At 38.4% G+C, this 21842-nt stretch overlaps 1 protein-coding gene across 5 annotated transcripts in view; it reads right to left on the bottom strand.

Annotated features, from left to right (window-relative positions):
• The window catches only part of SLC25A14 (solute carrier family 25 member 14), a 58184-nt gene extending 37841 nt beyond the window's left edge, over nucleotides 1–20343 (bottom strand). Inside the window, exons 1-7 of one of the 5 annotated variants that reach the window (XM_080652095.1) lie at nucleotides 19908–20025; nucleotides 19355–19777; nucleotides 14245–14338; nucleotides 11089–11236; nucleotides 9621–9715; nucleotides 7219–7304; nucleotides 3564–3659 (exon numbers count right to left, since the gene is read on the bottom strand). In XM_080652095.1, the coding sequence (XP_080508221.1) occupies nucleotides 3564–3659; nucleotides 7219–7304; nucleotides 9621–9715; nucleotides 11089–11236; nucleotides 14245–14308 (489 nt within the window). In that variant the 5' untranslated portion in view covers nucleotides 14309–14338; nucleotides 19355–19777; nucleotides 19908–20025. Of the gene's footprint in view, nucleotides 1–3563; nucleotides 3660–7218; nucleotides 7305–9620; nucleotides 9716–11088; nucleotides 11237–14244; nucleotides 14339–19354; nucleotides 19778–19907 lie in introns of all 5 variants that reach the window. The other 4 variants (XM_080652093.1, XM_080652094.1, XM_080652091.1 and 1 more) reach the window with 4 other exon arrangements.
• Nucleotides 20344–21842: the final 1499 nt, after the last annotated feature.

The following is a 21842-nucleotide window of genomic DNA, read 5'->3' as shown; positions in this document are numbered from 1 at the left end:
AGAGCATCGGCCTGTGGACTGAAGGGTCCCAGGTTCGATTCCGGTCAAGGGCATGCACCTTGGTTGCAGGCACATCCTCAGTGGGGGGTGTGCAGGAGGCAGCTGATCGATGTTTCTCTCTCATCGATGTTTCTAACTCTCTATCCCTCTCCCTTTCTGTGAAAAATCAATAAAATATGTTTTTAAAAAAAGGTTGTTCAGCTGTCCAGTCTAATTAGCATATTATGCTTTTATTATTATAGATTGTGTTCAAATGTCATTGAAAATTGAACATAACATACTGTGGGGACAACTGCTTTCTGGAAGACCTGTTATATTATTCAATCATCTCTAAATTTCCTAACTCACCCTAGCTGGTTTGGCTCAGTGGAAAGAGCATCAGCCTGCGGACTGAAGGGTCCTAGGTTCTATTCCGGTCAAGGGCACATGCTCAGGTTGCAGGCTCAGTCCCCAGTAGGGGGCATTCAGGAGGCAGCCAATGGATGATTCTCATCATTGGTGTTTCTATCTCTCTCTCCCTCTCCCTTCCTCTCTAAAATCAATAAAAATATATTTTAAAAAATTCCTAACTCAATGTATTCAGTGGAAGTAATATAGCTGTGCTGTCACCATGTTTTATTCTGCTGATCAGGCTGACTGGCCCAAAAATGCCTTCCTCTCTGATCCATCCATCTGCTCAACTCTGTTAGAAGACTACCTTTACAGAAGACTACTTTGGTGAACACTAATGTCCCAAACTGGAGTCCATGGGCTGAATTCAGACATGTTTTGTTTCACCAAACGGTGTTTCTAGAAGGCTGAATAAGCTGTCAACACATAAAAAACCAGGACACTTCACATAGAAATGCAGATTTCCAGCTTCTCTTGAAAGTCCAGAAAACTTGGCCACACTGAATTCACATCACACATGGCAACAATGAGCGGAGCAGGTGCTTTACAGTTACCAAAGTCCCCACCACTCTATTGTCTCTCCAAATCTGACATTAGTGCCAGTTACGCTTTATTGTTGTATTCATGCGATTATTTCTCCCAATGGAGTAGGGAAGAAAGTGAAATGTTTCCAGTATCCATATTGTAATCAAAGCAGGGAAATGAAGCATAAACAAAGAGGACCATGTGTTTGAAGAAACATGCACACAAACATATTTCCCTTTGAAATGAAAAATATAATTCTGTATTTTAATATGCAAATAACATGTCTGTGTCAAAAGAATACATAACACAATGTACATGCCTGGATGATGTAAGTAGCCTGGATCATAAAAGTAGCTATGTTCAGTTCCTCAAAAAATTAAACATAGAATTACCATACAATCCAGCAATCCCACTTTTGGGTATATACATAAAAGAACTGAAGTCACAGTCTTCACTCACCCATGCCCATAGCACTATTATTCATAAGAGCCAAGGTGTAGAAACAACCTAAATGTCTATTAACAGATGAGCAGATAAACATACACAATAGACTATTATTCAGTCTTAAAAAGGAAAGAAATGCTGACACATGTGACAACATGAATGAACCTGGAGGGCACTATGCTAAGTGAAATAAGCCAGTCACAAAATGACAAAAGTATGATTCCACTTATATAAAGTACCCAGTATAGTCAAATTCATAGAGACAGAAGGCATAAGGTTGTGGGGAAGGGGAGAATAGGGGATTGCTTAATGGGTACAGAGTTCCAGTTTTGCAAGATGAAAAGAATTCTGGAGACTGGTTGCAGAAAAATGTAAATGTACTCTACACAACTGAACTTGAAATCATTAAGATGGTAAATTTTTTAATGTGTATTTTACCACAACTAAAATTTTTAATTAAAAATAAAGTAGCTATGTTCCCCTGACCAAATCTTCAATTCTATTTATTTAGAATTCAATTATTTCCTTTAGCCTTACTTTGTAAAAAAAAAAAAAAATCTAGCTAGTTCCATTTTCTGGCTTTAAATTGAACTAATCAAGAAACAGCACCCTGCTATTATTAAAAAGCAAACCTCAAGGATCATTAATGGATACCAAGACCATTAGGTGAAAGGTTATTAGATAATAGGATACATGCATGATGCTAGAATATAACCCTACAGACTACTTGCTAATTGCCAATGGGGAAACAACTTATCTTTTACGCAGGTGAGATCTAGTAGACATCATCTTACCAAGTAGTCAAACTTGACATCACTAACTATGGGATAACCCAACATTATCTGCCTGTTAGTATGTTGCATATGAAATACAGTCTTACCCATGAATGTCTCTTACCAAAAATGTTTAACATGAATCTAATCAAGCCAACCGACTTAACTTCTAGTTTATAGAAAGTACAGAGGAAATATGAGGAATCATTTTATAAGAAAGCTAGCCTGGTCTCATCAGTAAAGGAAATTTGAATATGGGCTGGATGTTAGGTATTAGGGACTTACTGTTAATTTTCTTAGGTGTGATAATGGTATTATTATTATTATGTAGGAGAATGTCCATATTCTAAAGAGATATATAATGAAGTATTTAGGGGAATGCCATGATGTCTGAACTTTCCTTTCAAATAGCTTAGCAAAAAGAAAAAGGGTATATATACATACATAAATAGATAAAGCAAATATGGCCAAACTTTAACAGTCATTTAATCCAGGTATATAGGTATTCATTGTTCTATTCTTTCCACTTTTCTGTATGTTTGAAATTTCTGTAAGAAGAAGTTTGGGAAAATTATAAAGGAAGAAAAAAAGCAAAGTTCTCTTTTTTAAGAGTCTATTAATAGAATTTCCCTTCTACTCTCTCTGCATATTCTACTAGTAGTCTTACTTAATATTAAGTGGTTAAAACAGGATAAATCATTACAGGAAAACAACAAAAAAAGAAGTATGGATAGAAGACTGAAAGATAATAAGACAAAATGTTAAAAGTGATTATCTCTAGCTAGTGGGACTTGATGGATTTTTTCTCATTTATATATTTTCTCAATATTTTATAGTACATCTTTTACCTTTAAAAAGATTTAAAAAGGTTGTTTTAGGCCAGTGGTCGGCAAACTGCGGCTCGCGAGCCACGTGCGGCTTGTGAGCCGCGGTTTGCCGCTCTGTTGACTAATGAGTTTGCCGACCACTGGCATAGGGGCTTAATCACAAGGAACAACAACAGCCTGTAATTATTGAAATCGAGAGTCTAGGTCAGTGGTCGGCAAACTCACTGTTTTAGGCAACAACTTTAGAACGTAAGCATTACAGAGGTATCATGAACAGACATTGCTGTGTCAGTACAAAACTGGCAAAAATAGATATTGAAGAACTAATTCACTGTGAATTTGAACAAATCAAAATGATATCTCAAATAATGTAATATCTTATCTCATATACATAACCCCCAAACATTAAGTAGAAAAAAAGACAACTGATAAATTCTGGTCCTTTCATAGGTGATAAGGAGCTACTTACCTTATTTTTTGAGTTACCAAGAATCTTACACAGTATAAGATGACAGTTCACAATTGTATGGCTTTATATATAAAAATTATTCTTTGCAAATTCTAGGAACTGAGTATACAACAATATCAGGAAAAGAGTACTCACCCTCCACAGGCCCTTGGTACCTTCTTGCTGGTATATATCAATGAAGCTGCCAATCATGCTGCCTTGGAACAAGCTTCCCTGAGCCTGCATTCGAATCTAAAATAAGAAGAGGTGAACATTTTGTTTTGACTGAGAAAACAAAAATGAGATATTTTACTCATTTAAAATTTAAGAAAATAGTTTTTGGGAATTAAAGGAAAATCAGGCCAAGCCGGCTTGGCTCAGTGGTTGAGCGTCAATCTATGAACCAGGAGGTCACATTTCAATTCCCAGTCAGGGCACATGCCTGATTGTGGCTTGATCCCCTGTGTGGGGCATGCAGGAGGCAGCTCATCAATGATTCTCTCTCATCATTGATGTTTCTATTTCTCTCTTCCCTTCCCTTCCTCTCTGAAATCAATAAAAAAATTTAAAAAAAGAAAAATGAACCTGCTATTATTATGAAGTTAATGACTTAAACTATATATAGAAAGTATCCATAATAATAAAAGCATAATATGCTAATTAGACTGGACGTCCTTCTGGACGACCTTCCGGATAAAGCTGGGGCTGTGAGGGAAGCCCAGGTCCTGGGTGCCTACTGGGGGCCAGAGGGAAGCCCGGGTCCCAGGTGCCTGCCTGCAGCCAGAGGGAACCCCAGGTCCTGGGTGCCGGTGGCTGGAAAGAGGCCCGGGTCCCAGGTGCCAGAGGGAAGCCAGTGCCAGTAGCCAAGGGAAGGAAGGCCTACTCTTGCACGAATTTCATGCATTGGGCCTCTAGTATCTTGTAAAGATGATTTTATCAGCCTCATATTCCTCATATGTAGGTCTATCATTTCTGGAGTTGAAAGAAAACTTGAGGAAAAGAAAGAACAAGTACTCAGTGTAGGTAAAAAAACAATTCATTTAAAATATGAGTAATTTAGTGAAAAATTAAAACAGTCTACATATCCAAAAACCACAAAGGATTGGCTGCATAAATTTATGGTGCATCCATTTAATGGAATACTGTGCAGCCATAAAATTATGTTGTAGAATAATATTTGACACTGAAAAAATGTCAATAACTAATTGCTAAATAGAAAAAACAGGCTGCAAAGCAGTATGTATGCTATATAAATTTTATTAAAAACATGTGCTCTTAAAATAAGCCATATGCACAACAAAGAGAGTGGATGAATATACACACGCAAATGTTGACCATGGTTTAAGTCTGAGAGATGAGGCTATCCGTGAGCATTTTTTCCCCTTTTTGCTTTTTCTGCCTCCCACTTTTTTCTACATTTAACATGAACTACTTATGTAATTATAAAAAGCAAAAATGTTTTAATGTAACTTTATGCTACAAGACATTAAACTGAATTTTATTTGTAAAAAGCATGATACTATATTCTGCAAACGAAGGAAAATCAGCTTGCTATTATTATGAGAAGAGCACAGGAAAGGAGATAGAGCACTCTGCACACACAGAGTCACAGGAGTTGTGCCCTAGCCAGTTTTTTTCAGTGGATAGAGTGTCAGCCCACAGACTGACCTGTCCTGGTTTGATTCAGATCAAGGGCATGTACCTTGGTTGCAGGCTCAATCCCCGCCCTGGTCTGAGAGCATGTGGGAGGCAACCAATCAATGTGTCTCTCTCACATTAATGTTTCTCTCTGTGTGTCTCTCCCCCTCCCTCCCACTCTCTCTAAAAATCAATGGAAAAATATCCTCGGGTGAGGATTAACAACACACAAAAAAAGAATCACAGGAGTCATCACTAAATACTAGTGGCCCAAATGTAGCACTGATTTTCATTAAGCAAAATTCTAGGTTTCCATACATATCATGTAACAGCAACATGTTTCTATGTAGAAAATCAACTGCTACTACTAAAAGTTGAAATAAAAACCTAAACCAAATTATATCAGAAATCACCACAAAGATAAGCTGAAACCACAAATATTGTATGGACTAGTAGCCCTGCACACGAATCCGTGCGTGAGTAGCTCGCTGCCGCGCCCTCCTGTAGCTCTCCCCGCTCCAAGCTCGCTGCCCCGCCCTCCTGTAGCTCTCCACCACTTGTAGATTGGTCGTGACATTACAGTGTAACCGATAATTAGCATATTCCTCTCTTATTATATAGGATAAGTACAAGATTTCTTTAAGGAGATGATTCCTGAGCAGGTCTGGGACTAGGGTGGAGCAACAAGCAGGGCACTTCCCTCAGGCACAAAATGTAGAAGGAAAACACAAAAAACTTCAGTAATCCAGATAAATAACATCTTAATGAAACATTTTTTTAAAAAATCAAAATTAATGCACAAAAACCAACAATAAACCAATTATCAAAATTGCAACTAAAATAGGATCCAACATGGTGGGATTAAGGTGAGGCAAAGAAGATTAATTGTACAAAATATTGATATTCTATTCACCATTAATTTTTTGCATTCATCTTAATTTCTGAAAAATATTGCATAAAACATTATCTCTTGATTACTGAGTTTTTGGTACCTCCTTACATTTTGCAACCAAAGAGATTGCCTTACTTGTCTTGTCCTAGTCCTGGCCCTGTTCTTAAGTCTTGAAGGATAAATTCATAAGGAAAGGGGGGAAAGCAATTGAGGCAGAAACAGAACTATATGCACAAAGGCGAAGAAGCAACACATAGTAAGTCAGAGAAAGAGCTATCCAAGGATAAAAGGATTGAACAGCCCAACTGTGATTATAAATCTTATATTACCATCACAGTCTAAGTTTGTGATCTGGGATTCTCACATACATTTTATCATGTATTTAGTAATTTTAATTAATCATAATCTGATTCATCATACATTTAAATAAGTTAAATAGAAAATGTCTGCCTTTTAATGAGATAAAATAAGGTGAAGATTTATATTAAAATAAACGTTTCATTCTGTGTTTTGATAAAATCTGAAAGCAATCCATATTTTGAAAACTCAGCACCACTAACCTATATTGTTCTGATTCTGAATTCAGAATATCCCAACACAAGCCAAAATATGCATACCATTTCAAAGCCAAATCTCACTCTTAATAGAAATGTGGATGAGACAGGAAAAGACAGAAGCATTATAGACTTAAGGTACCTCAATTAGGTACTAGAAGAGGCTTTTCCAAAAACTACATTTCAATTTATTCCTTTGTTCAGTACCCCAGGTTACACCACAGGTCAATATACCATACTAAGCTCTAGAAGGGGTAAGGGATATGCCTTTTTTTTGTAAAATGGGGAAAGGACTATTATATATACAAGTTCTCCCTCAGATCACTTTTAGAAAAGAGTACAAATGGAAGTAGGGGATCTTAAAATTAATTTCCTTAAAATTGCACAGTCCTTGGAAAGAACCTATAAAAGGTTTCAATATTCTAGTTTGAAGACCAATGGATTAATGCATACCTTAACAAATTGACTACTATTTATTGAGCATCTGCTACGAACAAGTACAATGACAGGTGGTTTATACTAGTATATATGTATTATCTATAATCCTTAACAACCATATGTGATTAAGTACTGAATTATCTTCATTTTACAAATGAAGCAATTAAGTGATTTACCCAAAGTTTTACAGCAGACCAGTGAGAGTGGGGAATCTAAACCCGAATCTGATTCAAAACTCATGCTCTTTTCACATCACACTGCACATCCAATGCTACCAGACCTCTCTTACCTTTAGTACATCGGTGGGATTGGCTATAGTAGAAGATATCACTCCTGACACTACCCCACAGATCATATTAATTAGAAGAGTTTCATCTGTAAAAAGGAGGGGGGAAAAAGAAAGAAAGAACGAAATGTCTGCTTCTATTAGGTACCAGTTTCTGAGAACAGAGTACTGAGCTATCAGAGGAAGGGAAACTTAGAGAAATGTCTGTAGAAATGAACTACAAAGCTTATGAAAATGAACACATTTCTAGATCTCAAGTCAGTACTGAAACGTATAAAAATTGTAATACATAAATCATTTTTAAACTATTTCTAAAGGACACTGGGACATGTTCTATTATTATATGTAACTGCTAAGTACACACACAAATTCAAATGTGGTATTTTACCCTTCAATCATTTCAAACATCTAAAGAAAACTATTTTAAGTCTTTTTCTGGAGAATCATTAACTCAAAAGACTCAGGACTGAATGTTAAAAGATAAATGATACTCACTTATATGGAATCTAATGAACAAAATAAACTGATGAACAAAATAGGTCCAGAGGCATGGATGCATGGAACAGAATGACAGATCTCAGTGTGGAGGGGATGGGAAAAGATTAACCAAAGAACACATGCACATATACATAAACCATGGACACAGACAATAGTGTGGGGAAGGCCTAGGGTGGGGTGGGCAGGGTAGAGGGGGCAAAGGGTGGGAAAATGGGGGACATCTGTAATACTGTCAACAATAAAAAATTTTTTAAAAGATAAAATCTTTGCCCTAGCCAGTTTGGCTCAGTGGACAGAGCGTCTGCCTGTGGACCAAAGAGTCCTGGGTTCGATTCCGGTCAAGGGCACATACCTCGGTTGCAGGCTCCTCCCTGGCCCGAACCTGGTCAGGGCGTGTGCAGAAGGCAACCAATGATGTTTCTCTCACATAGATATTTCTGTCTTTCCCTCTCTCTTCCACTCTCTCTAAAAATCAATGGAAAAATATCCTCAGGTGAGGATTAAAAAAAAAAAAAAAAGATAAAATCTTTGTCTAATAGAAAAAAATTATCTAAATACTAATTGTTATTGGCCTTAATATCTACTAGCCTCAATATCTACTAGCCTCTATTTATTTACAGGAGGTTTCTATAATCAAATGTGAAAAACTAGTCATTTGGAACTAAATCCCCTCGGCTACCAAAAACAAAACAAAAGAGAAAAAACCCACAGAGCCCCTGGCCAGATGGCTCAGTTGGCTGGAGCATCATCCCATGCATCAAAAGGTTGCGGGTTTGATTCCTGGTCAGGGCACATACCTAGGTTGCAAGTTTGATCCCCAGTCAGGGCTCATACAGGAGGCAACCTATTGATGTTTCTCTCTCACATAGATGTTTCTTTCTCGCTCTCTCTCCCTTTAAAATCAATAAAAACAGCCCTAGTTAGTTTGGCTCAGTGGATAGAGATTCGGCCTGCAGACTGAAGGGTCCCAGGTTTGAGTCCAGTCAAGGGCACATGTCCGGCTTGCGGGCTCGATCCCCAGTAGGGGGCATGCAGGAGGCAGCCGATCAATGATTGTCATCATTGATGTTTCTTTTCTCCCTCTCCCTTCCTCTCTGAAATGAATAAAAATATGTTTAAAAGATAAATAAATCAATAAAACCAATAAAAACATATCCTCAGATAAGGATTTTAAAAAAACAGAGCTTATTTTTCTGAAGTTAAAATTTAATCTTCACCATGCTTCTTCACCATGAAGAGCCCACAAACAGAAACTAGGTAAACCCAAGTGAACAATCTGTGAAATGAAATTACTTTAGGAAGAGAACCCTTCAGGATCCTCAAAGAAGAAGCTCCAGAATAAGTTGATTTAGTAAAGTGATTCAAAGGCCATTGCTAACCAAAAGGCCCTCCAGCTGTCTCCAACCATGCAACAGTTCCAGGCCTGTAGTAAAATAACCATTTAGTACAGCATCAGGCTGGAAATGTTGCAGCAGCAAATACAGGGCCATATAATACTACTGAATGTGGATAAGGTGGCCCTAGGTACATCAGAATCTAGAATAGCCTAAAATTACTCCACCTAAGAAACATTTGTCAAACTCAGCAGCTAGAGAAGTCCTTTATAGTCTAAGTCCTCTTACTGACAAGAACAGCATTAATTTTCTGGACAAGCTTATTCCATGTTCCCTCTGTGATGTCCAGAAGCCTTTTTTTCCCTTTGATAGGAAAAGGGACAGACTTGAAGAGCAGATCCCTCTAACACATTATCACCTCTGCAAGGATTAATCCCAAATCAGTACAAGCTCACTTTGTCCTTGCAATGACTGTCACCCATTCTCACCCAAAATGAACACTTTCTTACTAAGCATGATTTCAATAATCCCCTTGAGTATTACCCCCAAAGAAAATAAGGAGTCTATACTGACCTTCTAAACGTTCTACAAATAATTTCTTCAAGCTTTGATAAATGCCAATTTTAATGGTGCCATATGATGCCTGTCTTAGTAAAGCAGGAGCAATTCTGCCAAAAAAAGGGGGAAAAAAAGTCAATTATACTCAACATGAGCTTGCAAATTATACATGTCTAGACAGCCTACTCATTTCCATTAGCTATCTCATTCCACCCAACAGCAAAATATATATATTTTCAAGCACCCATGGAACATTTCACCAAGAGAGCATATTAGGGTACTAAAATAAACCTCAACAAATTTTTAAAAATTGAAATCATATAGGTTATGTTCTCTGGCCATGATGGAATTAAACTAGAAATCAAGAAGGAAAATCCTTCAACATTTAGAAATTAAAGAGCATACTTCTAAACAATCCATGGATCATAGGAATTCTAAAAGGAAATTTTAAAAATACATAGAACTGAATTAAAATGAAAAATTCACCCTTTAAAATATGTGCGATGCAGCCAAAGCAGTGCTGAAAGAGAAATTTATAACACAAAACACTTAGATTAGGAAAGACAGCCTCAAATCAATCATCTAAATTCCTTCCTCAAGCAACTAGAAAAAGAGCAAAATAAACCCAAAGCAAGCAGAAGGAAATAATAAAGAGCATAACTTAATAAAATTGAAACAGGAAAATTGAGAAAATCAATGAAACAAAAAGTCAGCTTAAAAAGTCAAAATATTAGCAAATTGAATCCAGCAATATACGAAAAGAAGTATACACCATTACCCACATCACAGATACATTTTAAAAAATCAACCTTACTTCCTAACAGTTGCAGATTCATCTTTCATCCTTTCAAGGAGGTACCAGGGCCAAAATTTCACCCTATTTAAGTTATAAACTTGAGACATTCTCACTCTTGTGTCGTTCGAGATTCTTCCAAATTACAGAACTATATGTTAGTAGTTATAAATAGAAAGACATCAGAAGCTCAGCCAGATAGGGATAAAATTATGGATAAATATGCATATTTCTGACTTTATTTGCTTGCTATCAGAAAAAATAATAATCTTGTGATTATCCATGCTGATGAAAGAATGTGGATGTATTACTTGATTTTCCCCCAAGAAAATTCTTTGAAATTCAGCCTAACATAGATTAATAATAAAATTGATGTCTATTCTCTGAACAATAAACTGGTACCCTAGATGCAGGAGCAGCCTAGGAAACTGGCAGCAGATAACAAACTGGACAATAAACCACAAAGATATGGCTAATCAAAAGTTGACCTCTAATAGCTTCACACACTTATAAATGAACACAAAATCCAAAGCTCAAGGCTTTAAGCAAGTGAAATATAAACTGGCACATCAATATTCAATTACAAGTTGGAATGGTGAATATGAACAGCATAAACTATCAGACAGCTAAAATACGTGACTTCTTTAAAAACTATTTCTATTCATGATGGAAGGTAGAATCCAGTCTTACCCTGAATACAAAGCCAATATACCTTCTTCTTTATAAATTCGGAACAAGGCATGAAACATTCCTCGGTATTTTATCTCTTTGAAGCGGGCATCAATGCTTTGGCCTTGAACCTGAAGTCGAGTTTTGGTTAGGTCCACAGGAAAAGTTCCTATAAAGAACACACTCATTTATAAGGTTTTTTTCAAGGAATCACAGTTAACTGTTGGCTGAATGTATGCAAATGACATTTTTCCCTTTAATTTATTACTAAAGGCCCGGTGGCAGTGGGGTGGGGGGGTGGTCCCTCAGCCTAGCCTGTGCCCTTTCACAGTTCAGGAGCCCTCAGGGGATGTCCAACTGATGGCATAGGCCTGCTCCCCACCAGTGCCTGTCATAGCGACCGGTAGTTCCTCCGTTTGGTCGATTTGCATATTACCTTTTATTATATAGGATTTTTTCCAATCACCATTTATTCCCCATATACCCTCTTCCACCTCCACCAATCCTCCTCCCCACCATGAAGTCACCACACAATTAACCAATGATATTTTTTAAAACATAAGACAAAGTTCTTTTTATAACACATAGAAGAACACTAGAATACCACTGTCATAAGTCATGTCTTGTATGTGGTAAAGTGAAATGCACTGTATTCTATCTGGTCAACAGGATTTTACCCATAGTATAACTGAAATTGTAATATAATAAAGTGCTTTTAAGATTGTCCTAATATATAGTAAAGGCAAAACAATTTAAATGTTTTAATTTCATGAATTACATACAATCTGGCATTTACCTCTGTCTCTTCCTTCTGCCCACTTCAAGTCTCCCTACTTCTCCCTCTTAAAATTTCCCTAAATTTTTACAAAGAAGATAGGAAACTGTGAGAGTGTTGCTCCAGATAGTCTTATATACTATTACAAGGTTTTGTGTTTTTCTTTTTATCTGTTTACAAGAAACAAACAATTCCCTAGTATTATAATGACAAAGTCCTATTTAGTCTACTCATCCTGGTTCCTTAGGTAATTCAAGACTAATACCAGTCTTGAATTTTCTTCAAGAAAGTTTTCTTTAACCAAACTTCTTTCTCTTATTATATTAACACATAAAAGTGGTCATTACATTGACGAAATATGTTTCACAGAATATTTCAAGGTCTAAAACTAACAAGGTGATTATATAACTCTGGTCACTGATGACCTTGATATAACAATACCAGAGCATATGCCAAGAAAGTCAACAAATATCAGTGGATTGGAATCACTTATTTAGTTTAGGAAGAGAAAATCTGGAAGATGAAAAAACAAAATCTAAAAAATATTTCAAAATTAAGATCAAATAAAGAAGAATCTGCCCTAGCTAGTTTTGCTCAGTGGACTGAGGGCCACAGGTTTGATTCCAGTAAGGGCATGTACCTCAGTTACAGGCTCAATCCCGTTGGAGTGCGTGCAAGAGACAACCAATTGATGTGTCTCTCTCACATTGATGTTACTCTCTCTCTCTCCCCCTTCCTCCCTCCTTCCTTCCTCCCTCCTTCCTTCCTCCCCCCTCCCTTCCACTCTCTAAAAAAAAAAATCAATGGAAAAAGTATCCTCCAATGAGTATTAACAAAACAAACAAATAGAGAAGAATCTGATCTTGTTAGTCAATTTCCTTCTAAAATGGAACAGAGGTGCCCTGGCTGATTTGGATCAGTGGATAGAGCATTGGACTACGGACTGAAGGGTCCCAGGTTTGATTCAGGTCAGGGGCACATGCCCAGGTTGGGGGCTCAATCCCCAGTTGGGGGCCTGCAGGAGGCAGCCAATCAGTGGTTCTCTCTCATCATTGATGTTTCTGTCTCTCTCTCCCTCTCCATTCCTCTCTGGAATCAATAAAAACATATTTTTTAAAATAAATAAATAAAATGGGACAGAGGTTTGAAAAGAAGTTTGGATACTTATACTAAGAAAGTTATAAATAACATCATAAAAGACCATTCTTACAGGAATATAGCAGAAACGCCTATCTTATCTAACTCCCTTTGTATTTTCATGTATATTACTTAAGCCTAGCAAATTAACAAATCATTAAACTATCAAAAAAGCTTTCTAGGTGCAGAGCTGAGGTCTTAATGAGCAGTGTCCTGTGTGCACAGGTGGCTGGGGCTGTCCAGGTGCTGAGGCTTGTGCGCTGGGCTTCCCAAAGCCTGCTTACACAGCCCAGATCAGGCCCGCAGCCAAGGGCGAGGAAGAGGAGGATCCTAACTGCCCCATTCAGTTTTCCACCAGCAAAGTCAACCGTCCCGTCCCCTTGGACGGTGGGGCATTCCTTGGGAAAAGAGCAGCAACGACCCTAGTGGAGGGTGTTGCCCTTAAGCCTGTCCCTCATAATTCTGCTCATTTGGTGCTTCCTTAGGGAGGAGACCAGCACGGACCGCTGGTTCAAACAGGTATTGGAAGAAGAGGTGCCAGAGCCCAGCGATCCTTCGGATGAGCCTGGAACTCCAGCTGCCTATGGAGCGAGAACTTAAAGGGGCGCCTGCGGGGACAATGAGGGACCAGGCAGCGGCCCATAGGTTTGACATCGCGTTTGATAGTTTCTGTCGTGGTTATGTGCGTCCCCAGACTGAAGGATTTGGATGGAGGAGGACCTGGCCACACTGACCCTCGGGGAAGGAGAGAGCAGAATGTCAGCAGACGGGACCCAGTTCTTTGCCTGATACTTTGATACCCAACGAATATGCACAAAAGACTTTTTTTAGATCCATATAAAAGGTTTTGGATTTGTGTTTTTGTTCAACATTATGTTTCCAAAGTAATTCTGGTGACACTTGTAATCCAGTGTAATCTAGTTTGCAGGTCTTTTGCTTTCTGAGACAGAATAACTCAGAAGAGTTAAGTTTTTTATTTTATAATGTACTGTGGTATGTATAAATTGATGTTAGTTTTACAAACTAACAAATTTATAATAAATTTTAATTAGCTAACGTGGGAAAAAAAAGCTTTCTAAGTTTGACTTTCATTAACTTCACTTTCCATACCATTAGTAGTACTTTCCCAGAAAATGTTAATTGATGGCTTTGAGACAATAGTTTTTAAAACAAATAGGGCCTTTCTTTTTTCTCTTTCTCTACCATTCACCAAAAGCTGCCATTTATACTATAAGAAGCAGATTTGTCAGTTTTCACATTCTTACCAAATTCCGCAACAATAGAGGCAAGGCCGCCATATACAAAGGGTTTCCAATTCAGACCAGACATTTCATGGCTTCCAGTGTCACTTTTCTGATGCTAAAAATAAACATAAATCAGAACAAGGCACAAGAGCAAGGAGCATCTATCAGTGTCTGATCACCTAACACACATCAACAAACTTGGCAAATAAAACAGACATAGAGGAAAAACCCTACCAAATGGAATGACCAAAAAATGGGGGATCCCGTTTTATGTGGTAGATGATCATGAATGTGTTTATTGCCAAATAGGGGTAGGGGTGAGAATCACTCAAAGATCAACCTGTGCCCTTCATTCTCTAATTTCTTTAATTTTATACCCGTCCCCACCCCAAAAAAGAGGTTCCAGGCCATCTAGCACACCCAACTTAGACACTCAACTAGACCAGTGGCCGGCAAACTCATTAGTCAACAGAGCCAAATATCAACAGTACAACGATTGAAATTTCTTTTGAGAGCCAAATTTTTTAAACTTAAACTTCTTCTAACGCCACTTCTTCAAAATAGACTCGCCCAGGCCGTGGTATTTTGTGGAAGAGCCACACTCAAGGGGCCAAAGAGCCGCATGTGGCTCGCGAGCTGCAGTTTGCCGACCACTGGTCTAGTTCAGTGGTCGGCAAACTCATTAGTCAACAGAGCGGCTAACCGCGGCTCGCGAGCCGTATGTGGCTCTCGCAAGCTGCAGTTTGCCGACCACTGAACTACACAATTATTAGTGAAGGAACCTGAAGAACAAATTATATAGGCTGAGGCATCTCATAAAAGCAGTTCATGGTATTCAGTCACATTTATTCATGTGCAAAGCACAGCTGACACCACTACCCTCACATACTAGTATACTTAGCCCACACATCTCACCACTAAACTTTAGGGTTTTAGTTCATTAGCTCGTTCTAGCTATCCACAACTCTTCCCCCGCGCGCGCACACACACACACTAGGCCCAGGCTGAGTTAAACACCTTTTCACCTTCCTTCTGGTTCCCAAATGAATGACAGCAATATTGTATCTCTCTTGTGACATTTAACATCCAGTGAATCTTCTTTTCCCTGGCCTTTTAAAGCACATGCATATAAATGTTGTTTTTCTTTGAGTTCAGGTTCTTTAACAAGGTATTTTACTCTTCATCTCCTTTTCTTCCTTGCTCATCCCACCCCCAGTAGACTTGTCATCTTCAATCATTTCAAGTTTTTTTCCCCTGCCACTCTCAGCTATCTCTCTTGAATCTTTTCTTTATAGTTCTGCCCTCCAGATCAGTGATTTTCAAATTTTAATGTGCACCAAAATCATCTAGAAGGTGGATTAAAAATGGATTGTTGGGTCTCACCCTCAGGGGTTCTGATTGGTGGTCTGGGTCTGGACTATTTGCAAGCTTCCAAATAATGCTGATGCTTCTACATGTTAAGAACTACTGCTCTTGGCATCACCTACTAAATCCTAGACCAGCTGAAAATAATCTCTTTTCTTAAGTTGGACTCTCGGGTTTCTTTAAATATTCCTTTTTCAGAGCTTCACAGATGTATATTATTGAATTTCAAAAGCAACTTCAAGTAGTTTATGGTCAGGAATGAAGACTCTGAAATCAGACTGCCTAGGTTCAAATCCTGACACCACCACGTACTAGTTCTATGATCTTGGGCAAGTTATTTAACCACTCTATGCCTGGGTTTTCTGAACTATAAAATGGGGATAATAATAAATACTATATTATAGGGTTTTGTGAAAATTAAATAATATAACGTAAAACACCTAGAAAAGCACTTGGTACCTAGTTCAACAACTATTAGCTTTTATCATTATTACATTTTGAAAAGTTAAATACTCAAATATACATTTTCACAGATATTACTTGCTGTCTACTTCCCTCATTTTCCAATCTGGGGTTAGCACCATTGATTTGCAGTCTCTTTTTAAGTGGAGGCAAGGTTTTGCTTTGTTTCCACATAAGGAATTCTCTGTAACTAAGCACAGAACAATTTTCCAGAGAGGATAGTAAACTGCAGACAAATGTTTTAGTTAGAGGTCACAAAACTAATTATGGAAATTTTCTTTCAAGCATAGTGTGATCAGCCAGTTCATCTGACATAGAGTCTCAAATAGATAGCTCCTTTGGAGGAAAGTTGTTGGAAAGAATTCTAAAGAGCAAAGAAGGAATAAGTACTTCACATAGCTGCAGCATAAAATTAGAGACTTGAGTACTAAACGCTATCTTATCAATATTTTCAACTTTGCCCACATTTTAATATTACAATTGATAGCAAAGCATGATACAAACAGTAAGAGGGTAAGCACGGAAAAGCAAGAACCATGGCATATCCCCTCTCTGAGTCTGTGGGGGAAAATGCCCGCTCCATTGACCAATTTATAGACCCCTAATACAGCCAAACATTTCAAATGGCTGCTATGCTTCTCTCCAAAGCTTTATCTTTACAGATTCTTTGAATCTTCTCATTATAAGATAAAGCCTCTATCAGAATTTTACTACCTGCTATCTAGCCTTTTTAATAAGGAAGATATGTTTAGGGTTCAGGGTTCAATAATAATTCAGTTAAAGGCAGGGGGCAGAACCAAAGCAGAGCAAAAAGACCAGTCACTGAATCTTAGGCCAGTTGCTCAGTAGTTCCTTAATGAAGTTTTCACAATTCTGAGGTGAAATGAACAAAACAAGAGTAACTAGTGCTTTTTGTCAGTCCAATATATTTAATTTAAAGAATTATTAGGAAATCATGTTCTTCCAGTACCTGGAACATTTTTTAACATCACTTTGCTTGTATGAGATAAAAACAGTAGTTTGGTAGTTAATTTTGCTTAATGCCATAACAAAATAAGACTGGCAACCCTAATCTGTGCCTCCTCCTCGCACTTTCATTTAAATTTTATTGGTCTATAAAATCCAAAAGTCTGGGAACCACTGGCCAAATTAACAATGCTACCACTCCTACCTCCCCACTCCCATCTGATAGTAAAATCCCTTTCCTTCTAATGTTAGAAAAGAATCTTGCTATGAAGAAGTCCTGTATTATGTTTAATTAGGTCTTATTTTAGATATTTCTTCCTCCTACTGAGCCAAAAGTCTGCCATCCTGTAGTTTTCACCATTTTTGGAGGTAATATTGGACAAATTTAGTCTTTTTCCCTAGGAAAGTCCTTCCAATATTTAAAGACAGATATCATGTTTTCTCTCCTACATCTTATCTCCTTCAGGCTACATAACCACAACTATTTTCATTATTATACTTCAATTATTATAGCTGAAAATTGCAGTTGCTTTTATGGGGGCCACATCACACTAATGAATCATTAAAATGTCAGCTCAAGCCTCCGATTCTTTTAAGGCTATTAACAAGCATGTATGCTATGTCACACCTATTCTACAGTTGTGCAATGTTTTCTGAATCTTCATTTTTCCCTTCTATATCTTAATCTTAGGTATACAAATAATGGCTAGGATGAGATTTTTCTTCTCGTTGCCCATGTTATTTTTCTCTCTTAACTAGGTAAGATCCCTGAAGGCAGAAACCATGTCTCACAGCACTTTATATAACCACTACAATAGCTTGCACAGAATTGGGTACACATCCATTAAATACATGGTTGGCTCCAGTGTAATGTGCTTTATCTATATATGCAGCCTATATGTAAAAGATTACAGGAAAAATCATGAAAATTAAGTTGCTGGGCCTGACCAATACTACATACTGGGTACACGACACTTTGCTGATCCTCAGAGATTCTCTGCCTATTAATTCTCTTCCCTTGCTTTTGTTGCAGAGAATTACTTGTGTAAAATACCCCCAGCATCTAACAATGCCTTTGGCTTGTGGGGGCTATCCCCAGATATGGGTAAAAGGAGAAAAGTCATATCTGAGTTAAAATAAAAATAGAGTACCTTATATATTTTTATTGTATAAAGAAGCCAATGAAAAATGTCTTCAAAATGCACACATGAAAAAAATGCACACACGTATTCTGAAGTTTGACTAAGGAAAATCTGATATACTAAAGAGTGAAAAGAATGTCCTAAAATACAAGTTACATAGCCCTGCACTACTCCAAAGATCTGATGAGAAAAATCTGGGTGCCTTTCTTGCTTTCTCTTTTAAGAAAGAGTAGGCATCAGATTTTCAGCTTCAAGAGGTAATAATGGAGAGTCAAGCAAATATTTATTGAAGGGATATTAAATGCCCAAACCTGCAATGTGCTCTGGTCTAAATTTGGTGTTTAAAAAAAAAAAACAGAACAAATGTTCTAACACCATGACAATATTTATCATTTTAACCTATATTTCCTGGATAATCAAGGAGAATAAGGTGGTGATAAAAGTTCTATAAAATATAGTGCTTGCCTTTCAATAATTTATAATCTGGTAGAAGAAATCAGAGTAGTTCATTAAAGAAAAGTTAAGTGCTAAACTATATAATACAAACTATAAGAGCAAGATAAGCATGGAAAAGGAGACAATCAGCATGGGCCTACATAATTTGAAAAAGCTGGTGGAAGTGAGAGAATTTAAAATGGGCCTTGACACAAAGCAGGATAGGTATAGGTAAGGAAGAAGGCAGGGGGAGGAGAGCAGGATGAACAGAGACACAAATGTGGGGAAAAGTATAGCACGTGAAGGCAGGCATCAGCATGGTTTACTCTGAGAAGAGTGCAACCTAAATGGAACAGAAAATTCCCTTACGTCATTGAAATAATATTAATCAAGAATTACAAGGAACAGGTCACGTTGAAAGACTTGAAATCAAAGTATGTGGTGGGGTATGAGGGATACTGCAAAATTTTAAACAAGGAAGTAATTTGAGGAAATCCACATTTTAGTTAGCCTACCAGGGCTGCAGCAAAGTGATTACAAATGGGAGAGCCAGGGAAACTAGCTTAAGATGGTATGAAGTAAAGGAGACAAGGTATTTGTTGGCAGTGAGGTTAGAGATAAATTCCTAAAATGGAGACACAAAGGAACTTGATGATGTAGGGAATGAAGATGAGAGAGGAGTTCATGGTAACTCTAAGCATTCCTAGCCTGGAAAAAACAAGAAAATACTAATAGAAAATTACAAATGTCCCTGCTATTACCTTGTCTGAGAAATTAATTCGTGTTGATAAAGGCTGTCATCACAATTAGTTATCTGAACTGCATTTTAATAGATGCCTTCAATGCCTTGACCTCAAGGAGTGGAAGGGGTAGAAACTGAAGGGGAGCAACTTTCAACAGCACCCCTCACACTAATACAATGGAGGTGTTTGCTTACTCCGCTTACAATCACGGCCGCCGTTGCAAACTTCACCCTTAGAAAAATTAGGATTATTCCAGGAAAGATACCCATTCACCCTCTGGGTAGCAGGATCTTGCCAGTTCCTCAGCTGTCAGAGCGAGTTCGTGAAGAGAAGGGAGGCGCCTGAAGGAGGCGGCCTCCCAGGGGGGTCGAGGAAGCAGGGTTCAATCGAAGAAGTAAAACCAACGATGCCAGAAGAGTGAAAGACAGGGAAGGGACTCAGCTGAGGGGAGAGAGAGACCAAAGGACCGTTAAGCTCCTCCCAGGCCGGGAACCAGGCCAGCCCGGCCCCGCGCGGCCTGGCGCGGCCCAGCCCCGCTCCCCAGCCTGGAAATCCAGGAGCACCCCCTCACCTGCTCGGGTTCATCTGACGACTGGGAAGCCGAGGCTCCCACAGTCGGAAACGCCACTGCAGCGCCAACCCGGAAGCATTGAAACCAACGGAAGTAACCAAGCTGTTGCCCTGGTAACGGTGGCGCTGGCATCCCAACTCCGCCTCCTTCAATCCTTAAAAAGAAGGTGCAAAATAAAAGGCGAAAACAACAGGGATCTTAATGGGGGAGGGGAGTCGGCAGGCTACAAGTGTACAGGCCCAAGAGGGCAACCTGACTTTCGGGAGGGGTCGGGAAAGGGTAGTAAGGCCTGAGAAATCAGCAGCTTTGCAGTGAGCACGCTTTTCCATGACAGCAGAGATATTTCCTCTTCATCACGTTACTACCCACTTCCAGCGAACTAGGCCCAGGAAAGGAGGGGGTTGGAAAAAAACCTCTGGCCCGCGAAGGGCAGGGCAAACGGGGAGGCGGGGCAAGCGGAGTTGAAAGGGCGGGGCGCCTGCGCAAAGATCACAAAAAAGGAGGGAAAGTGAGGGAGCGGGACAAAGGGCTTAAAACCAGTGGGAAAATGAGGCAATGGGGATGAGTGGTATTTCGCAAAATTCCTAAACTCGGGAAAAAAAGATCAAGTAAATAAACCTCAACACCCACTAGGGCCCAGGCATTCAGGAGTGAAGAATTAGACTCAGGCCCTGTACTTAAAGCATACGGTTGAGAAAGAGCAAGTTGGAAACAGAAGAGAGCTATCAGAAAAAGTTAAAGAATCTGAAGAGTAGAAATACAAACAGGGGAGTTCAAATTCATCTGCAACTCACAATCAGCTAGAAAACTAAGTGAGGGCCTGCTGATTGCCTCTAGCACCTCCAGGATGGAAGGAATATGTGCAAAGCATTCTGGGTTATTCCGTTGCCCAATAAATAGGCTTCATCTGACTTTTAAGCCTCTCGCGTGAAGACTCCCCCCACCCCCATAATCTCTCAAGATTACACAATAATAGGGTTTATCCATATAACAGTTTAGTTGGTGCAAGGCACACGACCCTAAAATGATTATTTGTTGAATGAATACATGTTCAGAATACCTTTGTTCCCCCCATTTAAAAATGTCTTAAGGCAGCATACATGTTAGCTGACGTTATGGAATGCTATACTGAAGATGACGCCAAGAGCTTCATGTGCACACAACTACCCTATGAGACAGGTACTATTACATTCCCCTTTTGGTAGATGATAAAACTGATGTATTAAGAAGTTAAGAAAGTAACTTAGTAAGTGGCAGAGCTGAGGATTCAAATTCTGGTCTGAATTCAGAGACCATGGTCATAACCACTATACTATACTGTTCTCAGTTTTAATATCCTTGTTACCTTCAGAAATTTAATAAAAATAGAGATAATATAAGAAACATGTGCATGCATTCCAAAATGTGAATTCCCTTCAATTTACATCTCAGTAAAGCACTACCTTTCAGTCAGCCAAAGGAGATTGCAGCTTCGAATCCTTATTTGGAGGGACTATATTCTCACCAGTGATATGAATTGTATGTCCAGCTGTGGCCTGGGCTATCCCTCATATCCAGGTCTCTGAACCTTTTAGAATTATAGCTCTCTTTGAGCAAAACACTACCAGCTTTTCTACAAAATTGTACTTTTGCTTCTTCAGCCCCTGCCACCACAAGTTGATCCCACTGACCACATAAATAAACTTTGTTTAAAGGAGATTTGTTTCAATTACTTATTTTAAAAGCTCAAGAATAGATAAAATTTTAAGTAACATTTGTAGAAACAACATAATAAACACATGTATTGAAAACATTTGCAGTTTGATTGCTTAGTTTTTTCTAAACATTTTTCTAAAACTACAACATTGAAAAATCTAGTCTTCATTATCAATGTTGGCCATTTTCCTTTTTAAACACCTCTATTTGTAGTCTTTACCACATAGGCCAGTATTTGAT

This window comes from Plecotus auritus (genome assembly GCF_963455305.1).
Source record: "Plecotus auritus genome assembly, chromosome: X".
NCBI lineage: Eukaryota > Metazoa > Chordata > Mammalia > Chiroptera > Vespertilionidae > Plecotus > Plecotus auritus.
The sequence above is the reverse complement of the archived record's forward strand: the minus strand, read 5'-3'. Positions and strand labels throughout refer to the sequence as shown.